At 41.8% G+C, this 18,678-nt stretch overlaps 1 protein-coding gene across 1 annotated transcript in view; it reads right to left on the minus strand.

The window, feature by feature from the left end:
• TMEM255B (transmembrane protein 255B) overlaps positions 1-18,678 on the minus strand; it is a 71,503-nt gene that overhangs the window by 31,250 nt on the left and 21,575 nt on the right. The window contains exon 4 of the mRNA XM_035565586.1: positions 9,556-9,645. Within this exon, the coding sequence (XP_035421479.1) occupies positions 9,556-9,645 (90 nt within the window). The remainder of the gene's footprint in view (positions 1-9,555; positions 9,646-18,678) is intronic.

Genomic DNA, 18,678 nt, shown 5'->3' on the forward strand with positions numbered 1-18,678 from the left:
CAGGCTGTGATATGGCTGGAAGTACCTGACAACTGTAGATATCTGTAACTCATGCCAGGGCTCTTCAAATTATGCTGGAGACCTATCCAGCATGAGGAGCGCCACCATCTGAATTGTGAAGAGTATTTGTCCTTTGATTTAAAGTACATTCAATCGCATTTGGATGCATGAACATAACTGTTATGTCAATATGGTCATCTTGCAGTACAAAAGGGAAGTCTTGGAAGAATGGCTCAAGCTGGCTGCAAGAGTCCTCCTTTGCTCCAATCTTTAACTTAAGTCCATAAAAAAGAATAAATTTCCCTTTATAATTAATTGGTACTACAGGAACACAGTCAGTGCTTCCCATCTCAATGTCAGATGCAAGGTCTAATACTAGTAGTTAATACTGTGCAGTAGTTGACCATTGTCTTCAAAATGCACAGAATACAAACTTAAGCACTTTGTATTTAAGAAGTTAATCAATAAAATATTTTTTATCTTGGTGAACCACCAATGTAAACATCAGTACTGAACTAGTGCTGGTTTCCAGTTAGAAATTATTAGAGCTCACTCCACTATAAAAAAACCCACACCTTTATGGTATATGCTATGCCATGCTATTATATTAATGAGCCATACAGGATGGAAATGGAATTAAAAGTAATTAGCTGTAATTTTGCCTCATGTAGCAGCATGGAGAAAGTAAAATGCATTTAGTGTTCTTCTCCAGAGAAGCTAGCTAACTTAATTGCGATAAGAAATTACTTATTCTTTGAGTTGAGCTTTCTACTGCCAGTTGTCAAGGTAACAACTTCATTAGACATGAAATACAGCTATTTGTTTTTTCTTTAAATGAAAGGTCAACAGAGTTGTTCAGAACATTTTTAGATGGCTTTTTAAGAGATCTGCAGAGCCTGGCTTGAAGTGTGCAAGGCATTGGGGTAGGCATGAAGGTAAGACGTGTTGCAAGCCAGCTGAGTTTCTGTAATCTGCACAAGAAACTTCAAAGATGGGGAAAAGACTGACATTCTTGGCCATTGTATGTACAACCACCAGATGGTGCCATCAATTCTTGAGTGCGCACATGCAGCATCAGCCTCTTCTGTCGGGAAGTGGTAAGGAACCAGTAGCTTAGTGCTGCGTGGGCATCCCTGCCTGGGCTTCTGATTTAGAATCATGGAATCTCATGAGCTGGAAGGGATCCACAAGGACCATTGAGTCCAGCTCCTGGCTCCACACAGGACCACCCAAAAATCAAACCATATTTCTGAGAGTGCTGTCCAAATGCTTCTTGAACTCAAAAAAGCAGAAATCATCAGATCTTTATGTAATTTCAGGCTGTACTTCTTTGACTAACTAATGTCCCGAGCAGAGACCTCACAATGTTTGATTTTCAGTCACCACTGGATTCATTGCTTCCAACTTGGTTCTACACCGGATTTAAGATGAACCAAATGAACACTACAGCCAGAAGACCTGGTCCTGTCCTCCCTCCATTCTCAGCTACGCCTTCCAACCCTTGCCTTGGGTTGACACTGATTTCAGTGGGTCTGCCTGATAAACTGGATGGAGGGCCCATCCAAATGAGCCAACCTAGCAGGACAAACACACATCATGAGTCTTCCCGTCAGGCAGGCTCGTAAGTTTTAGTACATGAGGGGAGGCAGAAACATGAAAGCAGGGGGAGGTGGGTGCATCTTTTTGATAGCCAGCTTACTTAAAATCTCACATTTTTTTTTGACCTCAGACAGCTAACCTGAGCTACAGTACTCGGTAATCCATAAAACACTAAATATGCTGATGTTGCAACAAGGCAATCTAGTCTCACTGCCACCCATTGTCCTCCATGGCCATGGTGATTCAGTCTAAAGCCATAAAATACCATGTAACAGTATTTTACACATGCTTTCCGTGAGAAAATAGCAATGCCCATCTCCCTGATATGGGTACGTGGCTGTAGTGCAGAAAGCAGAGAGAACATATTGGCCAGCAGCAACGTGTATTTGTCCAGACCCCACAGCTGGAGCTCAACCATCCCAGACAGCTCATGTTCTAAACCACATGGGTGTGTGTAGACATCAGGACCGTCACACTGAGACTGCCAATGAATTCAAAGCAGAGGGATGGAGGCTGCCTGGCTCCAGAAGGGCAGCCAGTGCCCCCAGGGGAAAAAGGGTTGTACTTGCAGTGTTTCAGCCAGAACTGGGAGTTACAGTGCAAAATAGCCCTGATCTAAATCCTTTGGACAAGCTGAAGGAAGTGAAATCCACATTAGTCAAACGCTACATTTTGCTGGGGCTGGCTGGGCCTGCAGTTTTGTAACGTAGTTATTTATTCATTGGTTGGGGGCTGCCATATTGCTATTACTTAGTATGGCAGTTTTTGAGCTCTGCCAACAAGAGGTCAATTCACGTTAGCATCACCCAGATGAAAGACTCCATTTTCCCTTTCTCAGGTGTCTAAGCTTCCTAGAAAGTGAGTTTACATAAAGCCAGTTTTACTAAATAGCAATCTGAGTTAACATGCATAAGGATAAGACAAATATCTCAAGTTTAGTTTCTAGACCCCCAAATCTGTATGTAATTACTCAGCTGATATGCTTCAGCAGTCCACTGATTTAAGCTACACTTAAATCATTTGGGTAAAGATCCCACATGAGGACTATGTATTTTAGCCTCCTCTGGTTCAGCTGCAGGCCCAGGGCTTAGTTATCTTGGTATGTTCCATTTTAACTAATTCCTTAAACCACCCCTATTAAGAGGAAGAAGCCAGATCAGCCAAAAATGAAATGAAAAAATGAGACAACTGAAGTGGTTTTGCAGAAGGGGAGAGGAATCTAAGGGATAGTTTAGCACTGCGTGGTTTGATGTACATTTTAGATCTCATGACAGACAAACAATTCTGCCTTTTCACAGCACCCTCAACCCTCCTTATACATGTATCCCTTGAATATCTCCATGAGTTTTGTTAACTTCAGTGGAAGAGAATGACCCCTATGATAAAAGTACAGCTGGCACATAAAGTCAGAAAGAGTGCAAGAAGTGAGCCCAGGACTGGAGCCTACCTCTTTTTCTGTTCCAATTCTTGCACATTTCAAGTGTTGAGAACAGCTTGTGAGAATCTGCTATTGTAAATCAAAATACAATGTCTTGTCTCTGCTTCTAGGCAAGACTGGAATTTGAACCTTTGCCTGAAATGAGTGATGTCATTCCTGAGGCACCTAGCAGCCTCTCCTCTGTATACGTGCAGTCACATCAAAATGCTTCAGCTAGACAAGATTACTTATCATGTGTATTTACAGTATACAATTTCAAAGCCACTGCAACACACTTTTTTATCCTAGAGGCTCTAAAATTGAGGCCTTGCCTCCTTTGGAATAGCTACTGTTAACAGAATTCCTTATCCTACATCATCAAAAACCTGCAGGTGGTCTCATTTCTCCATTTCCAGACAAGTCTGAAGCAAGAATGAAAAACTCCCCAGATCTCCAAAAACAAACCAATCATTTGTGTGTTTTTGTTTGTTTGTTTGTTTCCAGTGAAGATCAGCAAATCCCCACTGATCTTGAGCAGGATAATTCTATGGATAAAGATTTTCCATTTTATCCTTTCTCTGCACCAATTTTCCCAACTTTTAACTTTCCATCAGTTTCCCAGTTTCTTATTTGTGGAGACTTAGAAAATTCTTGAATGGATTAGGGTCTATCTATGTGAAAATAAAGTTCTGAAATCACAAAACAACAAAGCAAGATGTTCTATTCTTCAGGCTCTTACAACATGATTTCCCTCCAGACAGCCCACTTCAGGCTTCACTCCTGATATGGTGCCTTATTGTAGTTTCCTCAACTTTCTGGTAATAATGTAATGAAGCAAGTTATACTATGTTGTCAGTTGCCTATAAAAACTGACCTGAAGTGCATCTGATTATGCTACCAATTTGTCACATTCACAACCAGAAGCTGTAAGTGGATTATAATCTTTCAAAGAGTCACCATCCATAACTGTATTTAAACATGCATTCAAAGATGTGTCCATCCAACCCACCCGGATAAGAAATACGGAGGCTGATGTTAGAAGGCCCCTGAAATAATGACTATTCCAGAGGAACACCTTGGAAGCACTACTAAGACATTTAACAATACAGTCGTTGGCCGAGGCTTTTACTGGACCTTACAGCTTTCTGTGGCAGAGAAGCCCAGCTCCAATAACAAAGGCACAAGACAGTGCACATGTGCAGCAGCTCTGAGCTGTAGATTTTTGCTATTCCTTCATTGCACCACATAAAACCAGACTCTTAAAAATCACACTCTTTTAAAAATCACTTTCTTTTAAAGCAGTTCATGCCTGACTATAAACCACATTAAAACAGAACTTCAGCTAAGAGGATGTAGCAGTAGTTAATGACAAGGTACATAAGGGTCATTATCAAAGACTTAAGCTTTATAAACAGAGAAAAATAAGCCCAGTTGATGATTAAAAGAAAGCCAAAAATGGTAATGAAATGCCGATTAATATAGCATCCAAATCTCTTTACTCCTTTCTGCTGGTGAAAAACTGAGAAATCTAATGCACCTTTAAAAATAGCTGAACCAGAACCTAAAATCCCTCGCTATATTCTGTCAGTTTTTGTACACTGTCAACGTAAAATCCTGCATCTGAGCTGGAATAACTCCAGGCAACAGCTCAGGCTGGCTAGGTAGCAGCTCAGCAAAACAAGATCTGAGGATCCTATGGAGAAGTTGAACAAATGCTGGCAAGGGCAACCCTGCAAGCAGTTATGGCCAACTTTATAGTGTGCTGCATTAGCAAAAGCATCACCTGTAGGCTGGATGAAGCAATTACTCCTTTCTGATGGAAAGTCATAGGGCCACATCTGAGTAGGGTGTCCAGTTTTAATCCCTCTCCCATATAAGAAAGACAGGCACCAGTTGCAGCTCAGACCAATGGAGCGTCAGTAGATGATGAATGGACTGGAGGACAGGATGTACCAGGACAGTATGAAGGCTTGTTCAGAGAAAAGAAAGAAAGGCTTAGGGGGATATTTGTTGCCGTACTGAACTACCTGAAGAATTGTTGCACAAAAGACAGAACCAAAGAAGTGTGTAGAGAAAGGATAATGGCAACAATCCTAAGTTGCAACATCACTGCTACATTTTCTGGTGTTCTCACTGGTGCTATCCTAAGGTATCCTTCATCTAAGGTATCCTTCATCTCTGCTGTTTTGTTTTGTTTTTTTAAGTAAATCTCCTCGAATACATCTGCCCCGATGTTGTCTGTGAAGTCCATTGAACAAGATCAAAAAGCAGTTCTTATAGTCAAGAAGAGAGGAACTTCCCCTGTCTGAGTCCCTGGTTTCACCTAGAGCTTTCGGGCACACCAGAGTCCCTTTTTATCTCATGCTTCAGGAAAATGTGACTGGCCACGTGTCAGTATTGATATTCCTTGATTCCCAGCTTGGTGCATAAAAAGATGATACAAAGCATTTGTCTCCACAGCTTAAAATGTCTGCTTACAGTTTTGGTTTCCATCATCTTCCCCATATCCTCAGGAACCTCTTGCAGGCAATTTCCTCACTTCATAACTGGATTTGTTGCTGATGGCTATTTTAGGACCTGTCTGAGGGATAACTGCAAAGTTAAGGATCGTGTGGCAATGGTCAAGTCTTGCAGTCATGGGTAGGAAGGCAGCAGATACTGCAGGGAATGTGCATGTGAGGTGGGACAGGGGGTGTCCCTGTGTGGTGACAGGAGGTTGCTGAGTCACCTCCATTAGCTGTTGCACAGCCAAGTTACTCATCTGCTAAAAAACAAAATGCCTCAAGCAAACACTAATGCAGATAATGGGTTACTGCGATCACCATATTTTTCAGAAATAACAACAGTGCACATTAGTTCTAACCTTGATTTGTTTCATTTGATTCTGGCCTTTTTTTTTTTTTTTTTTGAAAAGCGCAGCTGTAGGGACCAAGGGTGAGATTAACTTCACACAATAAATTACATCTGCATTATTTTTTAAATTAGCTACTACTATTTTAAATCAAACTACTTTTCTTTCAGTGTTTTTAATTTTATAAGTGCTGTGCTCCAGAGCTTTCTATTCAGCAAAGTGGTTTTAAATGAGTCTTAAATAATTTAAATATTTATTTTCTGAAATACGTTCCTTTCCGGGAAGACTTTTTGTCAATTTTATTCCTTCTTGAGAAGAAAATAAAACAGAGAAAGTATTTTCTTATTCCATCCACAGTGTTACAAGAGCAGGAGAAAATGTGCAACAGTAATAGTCTCCCATTTAACCACAGGCACACACTGAGAAAAATCTGTAACATCATGATTTGTCTTCTTAGCATCCCTCCTAGATCAAATGAAGTTAAAAATAAAGTGAAAAACGGAAGACATTTCTGATTCCAAATTGATGTGAAGGAGGATGTTGTATTTGTTGGACATCTGAAAACCAGCAATTCAGCTAGCATGTCCCCATCCAGGAGGAAAGGGACCTGGTTCATTGGTGTCAGTACAACAATACTGGAGACAGAAAAGTGAATGCTACCCAACTCCTTCTCATGACAACATTTTGGCTTTAATGTAGGCCCAAGCACATGCCAGCAGCATGGGGCAGCAGTCTGTCCTTTCCTTGAATGGAGGACACAGTTTAGTCCCATTCTCCAGCAGCTTCTACCCCCAAAGGCAGTGGCCAAAGTAGCAACAGAGAGATGTATTAAAAAAGACTCAGACCAAATATAAACAGATGGAAATGGATTTCTATGAAGCATGTCATGTCATGACTGCACCATCTCCGTGTCATTGGATTGTACATCTCCAGCACACTAAGGAGTGCCTAGGCAGTGACCAGCCCCTTCCAGTCTCCAGCTCCACACAGGCGACCCAGTCATGCCCACTCACTGACCTAACCAGATACAGAACTGCACCCAGGACTGCAAGATGACTTCTTGTTGCACCATTGCAATGACTTTGTGCCTTGTTCCTCCGCGATTACTCTCTGGCCCATATTCTCCCTGGACAGCACTGCAATGAACTGAATCGCTTTTAGTCCATAATGCCACATCAAGGGCATGTCATGACAGACAAAGAGGCCATGCAGCTATTCATGTTCCATAAGAGGATGCAAATATAAACTCTAGGTATTCTGTACGAGATTCTGTTTATTCAGATAGAAGGGTATGATAATATTCAAATATAATATTGCTGTTTGATTCAGATAGGAAGGAATGCTTAAGTAACATATGTGAAAGGAACTTAAAGCCAAAAGAGTGAAAACTGACACAGGAAATACCTGGGAAGACAAAAGGACTGATGTCTGTCTCTGTGTTTGAGATTCAGCACACATACTGACAAAAGAGCTCGCCTCCCAGAAGGTGATGGCACATCTAACCTCAGCAGCGTGGGGTTGTGGCTGCATAATTGCATCACAGTGATAAGGGCAGAGCGGCCACGGTGCCAGCGAGATGGCAGCACACCACAGGGAGGTCACGGGGCTCCCTGCACCACCCCAGCTATCAGGCTGATGGCAAGCAGAGCTGTTAACATAACCTCCTCCCTGCTCTTAGTGTAGATCGTGTGCTATACTATACACAAGGATGAGTACAAATCACATTATGCTTATATTCAGAATGGCATTGATCTTCTGAAAGCCCTGCAAAGGAATCAAGGGAGATTAAGAAGATACTACACAATAAAACTTGGTAGAAATACAAGTAAAAGCACTAAAAGTGTCAAAGTGGTGCTGAATAGTAGCTTATCTTATCATGTTAACGAGTCTGAGGTAAACTACAGCATTATGAGCCAACAGTGATTGAAAGAGAATAACCTGTCCCCTCAGGAAGCATGAGATTCAGAGATCTTTTCCAGAAAACCCAAGTTGTTAACATTTCTCTTCCTCTTCTAAAGTATGAACACTTTCTAATGATCACATCAAAGCAGGACAAAAATAAGCATGATTCCTGGAAAATTAGGAGATGGACCCAATATTTGAAAAAAATGGCAATGGTTTCCTGCGCCACAACAACTTAATTTTTGGCAGCAGGATATCTGAATACAAATCTGCTCCTTTCCTCTTTTAAGTACCTCCCATGGAAAGGTTCCCTGGGTTTATACTTCCATCCTAATCAGAGACAAAGTTATACCAGGTGTCATCCAATGCAACAGCAGTGCAAACCCAAGTAAAAGCGGGCCACATCAGCATCTGACAGTGTCTGTTTAGTACAAAACATGATTACAGTGTTTATTCAAGCTCATATTGCACAACCCACTTGTTTATACCAATAGATGTCTCCTTCCTTATGCAATGCACATGGGGTTTTCAAGCCCACATTTTGTTTAAAGTCTTCTTCAGTAACAGGAAAATAAAAACTGGTTTATAGCTTTATTCTCCAAGTGATCCTGAGCCTAATTATTCTGATGCATTTGAAAATTATGTATAGTTCTACTGAAGCCAGTGGTGTTATGCTACTCCTTCGTGAACATAAGCAGAAAGATCATCAGGACCATGGTATTTTATGTCAGTGAGGGGATCATGTACCATATTTGCTGTGCTAAGCAGCATACTGCATCTAAGTCCTAGTGCCTATTGAAACATACAGCTAATTATTTCCTGAGCTTTTCTGAAACCAAAGCTCTACTGAAAGGTTGGTTTTAGACTGATTTTAGGTGTTCTATTGCAAAAGATAGAAGAGCAAAAAATAAAATTAAAAAAAGTCTAATGTGTAAACTGGCATGTTCAAATGACCCCTCATTCCAGTCTGTCTTGTCCCTAGATTGATCCTTTTTGTTTAATATTTTAATGTGACCTCTGTGAGCAGAAAAAAATATATATATATATTTGTTCTAAGTTTGTGTAGCACTTACACAAGAAGGTCAGGAGAAAGACGCCTAGACTCACAGAAAGTAAAGAACTACTAGTAACACTACTGCTACTGCAGTACTGCAAATGTCTATAAATGTCCTTCTGAGGCAAAGATGGCAATATATTTGGAGAAAGACACACTGGAAATACTCATCACTCTAGTTAAATGACCCATCCTTTGATGTCAGGCAGATGGTGAAGTCTGAGTCATTTGAAACCCAGTAGTTACCCCTTCATGCTACTTCTAACCAAAGCCTGTCACTTCCTCTGCTGCCTGTGCTCCAACAAAATGTTCCCTTTGTGCTGTCGCAATCCACTTCTCTGCTAAAGATCCCAAGGGAACTTCTGGTGCTCATCACTGCTCGATGCATTCCAAATTCTGACCGTGCTCACAAATCCTATGTGCAAAAGGAAATAAAAGCTGGTGGTGACTGAAGTGTCTTCCCTTTATGCATTTTAGCAGACCTGTCATTACATCATTTTACATCACATCAGTATTTGGAGCTCCCTGAGAGATGAACAAGCAGTTGGCACCATCTCTGGGCACTCACATGATGGGCTTTCCTGTTGATCTTTTGCCAAAAGACATTTCTCCAACAAAGAAAACTATCAAGAAGCAATATGCTACTAGACATAAAACAGAAGAAAATGCTTTCCTGTCAGAAATGACGTAAGTAATCAAAAATGAAAGATGACAGAAAATCACTGTACTTACTATGTGTCGTGCTGCAAACACTCCATCAACTATTGCACAACAGAATGCTGCTACCACGCCAAAGCTGATAAATACAATGGAGGCTACCAACTGAGAAGAGAAAATCAGAGTGAGTAATGTTTTCAATATAATTCTTTAAGTAAAACAATCGCACTATTTTTTCTAGTATTTTTAAATGACATTTTCCCTTACTGTAATGCATGTCAAATCAATGTGGCAGGCTGCCAGATACACAGGAGAAAGAAAAAAAAAAAAAAAAACAGAAATTCTTGACACTGAGTTGACATAAAATCAAGTCTACTAGAAAAGCTTAAATCTTTCTTAAGAAAATTAGGTCAGTTGTAAGAGTTATTAAATTCAGTGGTGATTTCTTCTAAATCAACTTATTTAATAAAACAGCAGTGGTGTCCACAGGGAGCATGGCAAAAAGCCATGTTCCTGTTGGCTCACATCAGTCTCTACACTGGTAGGAATTCACGCATACTGATAAAGGCATTGTAATAAGTTAATACCTAGCCTGTGCACTCTCAGAAAACTTTTCTCATCCCACATATTTTATGACACCTTGAGCTGCAGCAAAGGTAGCTTAAAGCAGAGACTCATGGAAGTGGTACCCCTGGAAGGGCTGGGGCTCTCAGCCTGCCCCTCGGTGGCAAGGTGGGTAATGCAAAGGCCAGCAGAGCTCAGCCCATGTCACAGCTACAGCACAAACACCACGCTGTCTTTGTTAGCCTGCCAGCCCGCTTTGCTCAATAAATGTTATTAATTCTATATCAACAGCACTTTGGAAGGCAAAACACTTGGCCTCTCCCTTACCAACAGTCAATAGCTTTGTGGCTTGCCAGTGCTTCAACGGGTGTTCCTTCAGAGACTAATCAGAGTGCTGTTAGCACACATTTTTGATGGCACTGGCTCCTTTTGAGGGCATGTTTGAAGGATACAATGCTGTGAATGAAGTAAGAGGAGGTGGGTCCTGAAAGAGAAATGCCTGACAGGGCACTCTCCCCTGGTACTCATTTCCCCAGTGCTATCAGATCAGAGGGATTGCTTCATTCCTTCTTCCCTCTGATTAGAGGGTTAGTGACTCTGAGGACTCTGGACCTTGGGTTTAGACCATTGACACCTGCAGGATGTATGGGGAACCTAACATGCACTCTCTGGCTATATTTTTAATATAACTCAATATTTCTCTCTCCTATTCCTGGCATTGCTGTCGCAAAGTCACAAGAAGAACCCGCAGAAGCATCCTATATGGTATCTCAAGTCTAATTTACCACAGTATTGTTATAGTTAATAATTGCAATAGATTAAAAAATTCCTTTGAAAATTTACAGAACAGTGACCTTAATTGATAGATAATTGATAGAAGAGCACACTTGACAAGGGTTTCAGCTTAGAATTTGTTACTTACCAGTCATTAACTGCTCCTTCACAACATTTATTCCAGAAGTGCCCAGGTACAGATTACCAAAATCACAGCCATATAGTCCAGATATCCCCTCTGCATGTACAAAACCCATATCTGCATTACCTAAGTAATGTTTTTACATGCCTAAAACATGTAAGATATCAGAAAATGATGTAAAAAAAATGGACTCTTTTGCTAATGTTATACTAAGAATAGTGTAAAGTCAACAATGTCAATAGGGGACAGGGCACTCATGACTCTCAGGAGAATGTATATTAGGCAAATAAGAAGTTAGAATCATCAAATCCTAGAATCACTTAGGTTGGAAAAGACCTCTAAGATCATCAAGTCCAACCCTTAAACTAGCATTGCCATGCCTACCACTAAACCATGTCCCTAAGCACCGCATCTATATGTCTTTTAAATACTTTCAGAGATGCTGAATCAACCACTTCCCTGGGCAGCCTGTTCCAATGCCTAACAACCCTTTCAGCGGAGAAATTCTTCCTAATATCCAACCTAAATCTCCTCTGGCGCATCTTGAGGCCATTTCCTCTTGTCCTGTCACTTGCTGCTTGGGAGAAGAGACTCACCCCCACCTCGCTACAGCCTCCTTTGAGGTACCTGTAGAGAGCAATAAGGCCTCCCCTGAGCCTCCTTTTCTCCAGGCTTAACAACCCCAGCTCCCTCAGCTGCTCCTTGTAAGACTTGTTCTCTAGACAAGTTCTCTAGACTTCTTCGTAGCCGTTCTCTAGACGTGATCCAGCACCTCAATGCCCTTCTTGTAGTGAAGGTCCCAAAGCTGAACACAGTACCTGAAGTGTGGCCTCACCAGTGCCAAGTACAGAGGGGCAACCAGTTCCCCAATCCTGCTGGCCGCGCTGTTCCTGATACAAGACAGGATGCTCTTGGCTTACTTGGCCACCTGAGCACACTGCTGCCTCACATTCAACCAGCTATTGACCAATACCCCCAGGTCCCTTTCCACTGGGCAGCTTTCCAGCCACTCTTCCCCCAGCCTGTAGCGTTGCATGGGGTTGTTGTGCCCCAAGTGCAGGACCTGGCACTTAGCCTTGTTGAACTGCATACAGTTGGCTAAATTACAACCTCAGAAGCCCATAGCATTGGACATATGGTTCAAAGCAACATCAAACATTTGGAAATACGATCTTTCAGTGAATCAGCAAAAAGTACAACTTAAAAGCAGAAGGCCAAACTAGAATCACATCTTTCAAATGCTGTCTGATATACTCTTAATCTCTCACTAGTTTGTGGCTCACAGATTGCAACTTGTAATCACAGGTAGGCCAGCACTGACACAGGGACTGATGAGTGATCTGAATCCCCTGTGTGGGGAGGAGATGGGAAAGCAGAAGTGGCTGAGGCTGATGGTACTGGCTGATCTTGGGAACCTGCTGCACATCCCCTGCAACCAGCTCCCTTCTGCAGTAGTAAAGCTGAAGCCCTGAGAAACCACTGTTGGTTGCACCACCCTTCAACCTCTACTATCCCTTGTCTCTTCAGTATCACAGGTCATGTCTTGTGAACCTGGCTGTCTAAAAATCTTGGCATGAAATTCTTAAGATCAATAAGGCTGTGGGCTCCTTGCAGGGAGTTATTACCAATGCAGACTAGTGGGCTGTGCTGCCCTGTGGCAGGTACATTTGTTACAGTACCTGATCTCTTTATTTGAAAAAGCAGCAGTGTTTAAAAGTCCAGATTAAGTCATTATTGTCTGATACCCTTATCTTGTTTTTCAAGTCATAGCAGTCAATCACATAATTAGTGGGCTTAGCCAGGTGTTTCCAAATTGAGTGACCTCAGGATCAATTTACTGGAAATTGACCTCAAGGTGGCTTTTCATTTCACACATGAGCGATTTATTGATGATTTACAATCCCTAAACCAACATTTTCCACTCATGGGGAGAGTTTAAATCACCTAATAAGAGCATGCTGGCCTTTCAGTTTCACCATATAGCTCTAAGAGACCCATACAAAGGTGCACAGTAAATTGCAGGATGGACAGGAGCTATGGAGTTGACTTTGCTCTCCTCGGTCGTGTTGGTGAGCTTCTATCCATTCAAGGAGCTATGCAGAAGTCAGAGGTTGTCAGCCAGATTTTTATCCATGCCTATCAGCAACTACTTCAGTGAGCGGCCCCTCTGGAATTAAGAGGACCAGTTCTTGATGGAAGTAATATTTGTTGCAATGCAGAAGCTGCAGAATGTGCCGTTAGCTCAGCTGGGGTCCTTCTGACTTAAATTGGCTTACATATGTTTCAGAAAGATAAAAGAAGTAATAATACAATTACAACGCAAATAATTCCTTAAAATAAAATTAATTTGTATTCTCCCTCAAGCCTTCCATTGCTTTTTGAGACTATGAGAAACATATAAACAAAGAATAAAATAAATTACATCTAAAAACTGCAGCCAAGACAGCAAAATGAAGAGCTGTTGTAAATGCAAAAGATAACTTTGCTGAGTGGTGGATGATTGCTGGAGCTGTGAGTTTACCGAGCCCAGTTGCATCAAGGAAGAAAAGCAGTGCAGTTCATTTATATAGAGATAATTTTTGCTGATAGATAAAATAGCACGCTTAAAAAATAAATACTGATCCATCACATCATCCCATCTCCATTTTTAATAGCAGTGTGCTTTGTCAGGAAAACTATTCATTATTCATAACAATACATTTTTAACAGTTACTCAAGAAACACTTTTGCTCTTGCCGTTACACTGCTACGCGGCCAGGCTTCTCTACCCTGTGCGACGCGACGAGACACGCAGCCATCGTTGGTCCAGCAGACACAGAAAATCACACCAGTCCCCAGCACAAGCTAGAGGCTAGTACCCCAGTAGCTGTTTTAGATACCCCTGTGAAGTATCTCTGTGAGGCTCGCCAGGTCACGCTTCTGGCAGACACCTGGTTTCTTCACGGCTCTGGATTAGCCCCTACCTGCTTTCGGTCAAAATGCACAACTGTTCAGATAATGACCATCACTTCAGCACCAGATGCTTTCTGAGGTGCCTCATCCTCTGAATTTAGACTAAGTAGATCTGAAACTTTAGAAAAATCTATGGATTTTTGTTTTTTAAATCACCTTGATATCAAATGTAAGTTACATTATATCTAACAGACTCTCCTTTTTCATCCTAAATGGCTTTTTGCATTGCACAGCCTTTAATGCTTCCAAGTACTGTGCTCTTCACCAAGTCTCTCTGGGATTTCTTTCCGGACAGAGGAAGAATTACAATTATCCTCATCAATGTAAATTGAGAAACACTGTCAGCCAGTGCCTTTTGCTCTGAGAAGTGAAAGCTTTGCAACAGGCTATGTAAATGTTATGCCACAGGTTTATAAAGCCCTTTTTATCCCTATGCAGATTCAAGCAAACATATCTGGAAAAGAAATGGACCGGGCAGTTTGTTGTAGGCTATCCCTACCATTACATTCCCCAAAATAGAGTTTAGTTCCGTGGAGCTTTTGACTGGTTCAACTTCCCCACATCTCGAAGCTCAGAACTTAGTATAGGCTTAAATAAATTCACGGTTCTTTGCCTGTATGCTGAGGATGAAGAGGAGAAGTTTACAAAAACTGTTACCGATGCTAAACAGACACTGACTTTTCACACCTGGCACAAGCTCAGCCCCGAACCACATCTGGTACTATGGCAATGAAACAGGGCTGTAGATTAATAGCCTGCAAAGCTAAGATGAGAGAACTCATTGCACTGCATCTGAGATGCTGCTGTAAACCAAACGCTGCCTATGTTGTGAGGTGGGAGGGCATAAAAGTACATGTAATTGTGAGTTAATGCCTGCCCACCTGTTCTTTCCAAAGGCTGGTTCTCCAGTGGTAGCACCTCTGTAGCTGAGGCTCTGCTAGAGGGTTGTCACACCACAGGAGACAGGATTATGTCATGTTCGCTACTCATTAATGCCAATCCCAGTCATAGCACTAATTACAATGACACAAATTCCTAATGATGCAGACTTCTGTGATTGCCCAACCAATGGCCGAAGAACTACTTCCTCGACTGACATCCAGATGAAGGAGGGGAGAAAAAGAAAACATTAAATGCCTGTTTTAAGACCACCAGTGCTGATACAGCTCATGAAGACAAGGGCTGGGATCCCATCCATAAACACATAACTTGCTTCTGAATGTGAGACACCGAATAACGTAGCCTAGAGCAGACACCTTTATTACCAGGAAGGTGAGGCAGACGTCCTTGAAGGCCTTCAGATAGTGACACTACACACAAGATGTAGTCAGGCCTTTATATCCAGTCTTGTGTTTAGATCAAGTGGCCAAGTTAGAAATCTACAGCCTTTCCCCACTATCATCACTATTGAATTCATTAAGTCCAGTAATACATTGTTGATTATTATCAGCAACAACACAAGTGTTTGTTTCAGATTTTCTTCTCTCTTGCTCTTGTTAATAGCATCTCAGAGCTGTGCCTGTGTGACTGAAACGGCGTCTTGCTCTCTTGTCCTTAATTTGGTCCCGTTTTCCAGCCCTGTCTCCTGCTGCCTGTCCCAAAGGGGTGCATCCTTGCACACCAGCTCCGGTGCTTGCCTGAATACACAGCCAGCCAGTGTAATTCACTCATGAGGCAGAAAATTTGTTTGTTTCCCCAAGTGAGTAAATCCAGGTTGCTAAAAGGGGAGATGAGCACTAGACCTAGTGCAAATGGGAGGATGGGACCGTGTGACCAAGAGAGAAGGGAAGAAAGTAGAAGTCCTGCCAGCAACTATTAGGTTTTCTCACCTCTTTCATGTAATTTGCCCTCCTAGGGATTATTGAAGTAAAAGGTAGGTTTTAGCTGTAATGAATAAATAAGGACTGGATTGGTTGTGCTGTTTGTGGTCAAGAAGACTTTTGTTTTCCTGCCTGTGGAGAAGTTTGCTGTTTGCCAGTATTGTGTCAGGGTTAATTAGGAAGAACAGCAATGTGAAAAGGCGAGTTGGTGGAACGTGGGGAGGGGAAAGGTCTCATGAGGAATTTAAGCAAACTCGCATGCATAAAAGGGCAGAAGTAATTAGTTAAACAAATGTTGGTAAAGAATACAGAAACCACATGAGAGGTATCGATTATTATGCCAAGGAGAAAAAAACAAGATCAAAGTCCACTTTGAAAATAAAGGCAGCGTTTCCATTCAGAAAATTTTTTTTCTTGCCCCACATCCAGAATGGTAAAAGGCAGAATTCACAACATCTTTTGTTATTCTTTAGATTGGCACAGCTAATTCATGTCATACATAGGCATAGTTAATGAATATTGCTTTCTCTTTTTCTCCTCCAGTGGTCTTTTTGCTCAACTTGTGCAGATAATTCACTAACTTTGCAAGTCACAATGACAAGGGACTACAGAAGTGCCCACGGTCAGGAAATGTGCAGCAGGGTGACTTAACAGCCCCAGCTCTCCTCCAGCCCAAGAGAGCTTGTGTAGCACATTTGAGTCTGCTCTTTCCAGCTCCTCCAGGCATACAAAGAGATCTGGAGGAAAGGGACAGTTTCCTGGTCAGGTAAGCAAACTTCTTGAGTTACTGGGGACTTTACCTGTGACAATTGCTGTGACAGTTATGGAGATGGGAGGAATTAGCATTTGATCACATTGGCAACATGCCCAAGGATGTGCAATGGGTGTGCTGGGTCCAATGGCAGTAGGTGGTCCTGCTGTATGGCGCCCACACAGCGACCTCCCTAAGGACATAATGTCACATAACTGTCTGAACACGTTGACAAAGAGTAAAGACTTACATTAGTCACCAGGCAACATTACTGCTCTCCTTTACCTGTCTTTCTACTACTAGTACTGGATTCTCTGCTGTAGACGCCCTGTTATGGATACCTCTGCACATGCTCAGTGATTTCTTCCCAGCAAATTTCCCTGCACACTTTGACTAACCAGGTGTTTAAATGGCTTTGGCTCAGTTTCCTTCAGCTACGCGTTTTCAAAACTAATATTTTATTTAGGAGATGCACAGGCAAACCCCCCTCAACTTCTTCTTCCACCACTTTTGGCTTTCTTAATAGTATTCACAATCTAGCATGGGGGCACCCTGTTTCAGGAGCACCCATTTATTATTACTTCTGCATCCATCAGCACATTCATTACTGTTTCCCCACTTCCATTAGTCCTAAATTCTTGCTTTCATTTCAAAATCGTGGAGCCCTCCTTTACAACATCTTCACTACTGCCTTGTCGAACAGGAATAAAATGACATCACCATGAGTGTATCAGCCATTCCCAAGCAGCCCTCCTGTCATTTCTCTTCAGGACGTGAGAGCCCATGGTTCAAAACTGCCCCTTAATACTCTTGTTGTTAAGCTTCCTCACCAGGGTTTCGCAGCCAACCACGCACACGGCACCTCTCCCATTCTCCCTCCTCCCTCCCTGTCAGTCAGCAGCAGCTGAGCCACTCTCACTCTTTTTGAGAACAGCAACTTAACTCTTCTGCAACTCCGGTCACCTACAGAAGTGTAATGGAAGCATTTTGCGTTAACATTGCATTGTCCAAACAAAAACCTTGTATGCTAACTCAGTTCCCTAGTCTAGATCTCTCAAATGGTTTCACCCTCTAGAAATGCTTCCTTGAACTAAACCATAATTTACACCAATCCGCTTTCCATTAATTTTTCTGTAACGTATCTTGTCTTTTCTTCTAACCTGCTTAAAACATCTGAAGATACTGTTTCTGTGAAAGATGCTATATGAAATAAAGATTATTTTTCCCATATTTTCATCTTCAAGCAATGAAAGAACAGGAGGAATTCAATCACTAGCCCTTATGAAACATGAGCCAAAGATATTGAGAAGGGCTCCCTGATTAATTCCTTCTCTCATAACCTATTATCAGTTACAAATCTAGATCTAAAACAGCCAGAAAATTATTTCAAATTGTTTTATGAGCAAATACTTACTAGAATGACCAACCAAATGAATGAAATCAACCTGCATCGAGCGGTTTACATGCTCTTAGACTTTAAAACTGGAGCCACTGTTACACTGCAGCCAGAGAATGAATTTGATGTATGTGTAAATAAGGAGAACACATCAAATTCAAGATAATTCATTCACTGATGAGTAAATGCTTGTCTTGAATCAATTAAAATTATCACCACTGCTGCTGCGCTGTCTCTCATCTCTGCTGAAACACTCTAATTCTTGGGAGAGTACCAGCTACTGGAGGCCAGCAGATGTTATTAAACCGGTGTCAGATGAAAGACTGAACTGTACTTGCTTCACATATTCCAAGAGAAGAAGCAGAAGGAAGCCTAAAGTTTTTTTTTAATCTCCTGGCGTGGGGCTAGTTTTATCATCTGTGCTATTTTAAGCCCCCATAGCATCTGAGGCCCCCTGTTCACATCCCAGTAACCTTATCACACAGCTACTGATTCAAACAGCACTGATGTATTTTCTCCCCGGTCTGCGCTGATACAGCCACCCTAATGACTGATCCTCTCTCCTTCCAGCAGGTGCAATACAAATGCTCTCCTCCACCCATGTTTCAGCTGTTTTTAAAGAGAGTTGTTGTTTAAATAGCTGCTCTGTTTTTCTTTCAGCCAAAACAGAATGGGCATCAATTATATGATCAAAATCCTTCCCCCTCTTTCAGCTTCTTACTGCTAGGTAGAAGAGCACTGAGGCTTCCTGGGGCAGTTCTGGATGTAGCGTGCTTTTACAAGAGACCATGCTGTCCAG

The sequence above is a fragment of the Cygnus atratus genome, chromosome 1 (assembly GCF_013377495.2).
Source record: "Cygnus atratus isolate AKBS03 ecotype Queensland, Australia chromosome 1, CAtr_DNAZoo_HiC_assembly, whole genome shotgun sequence".
Classification (NCBI taxonomy): Eukaryota; Metazoa; Chordata; class Aves; order Anseriformes; family Anatidae; genus Cygnus; species Cygnus atratus.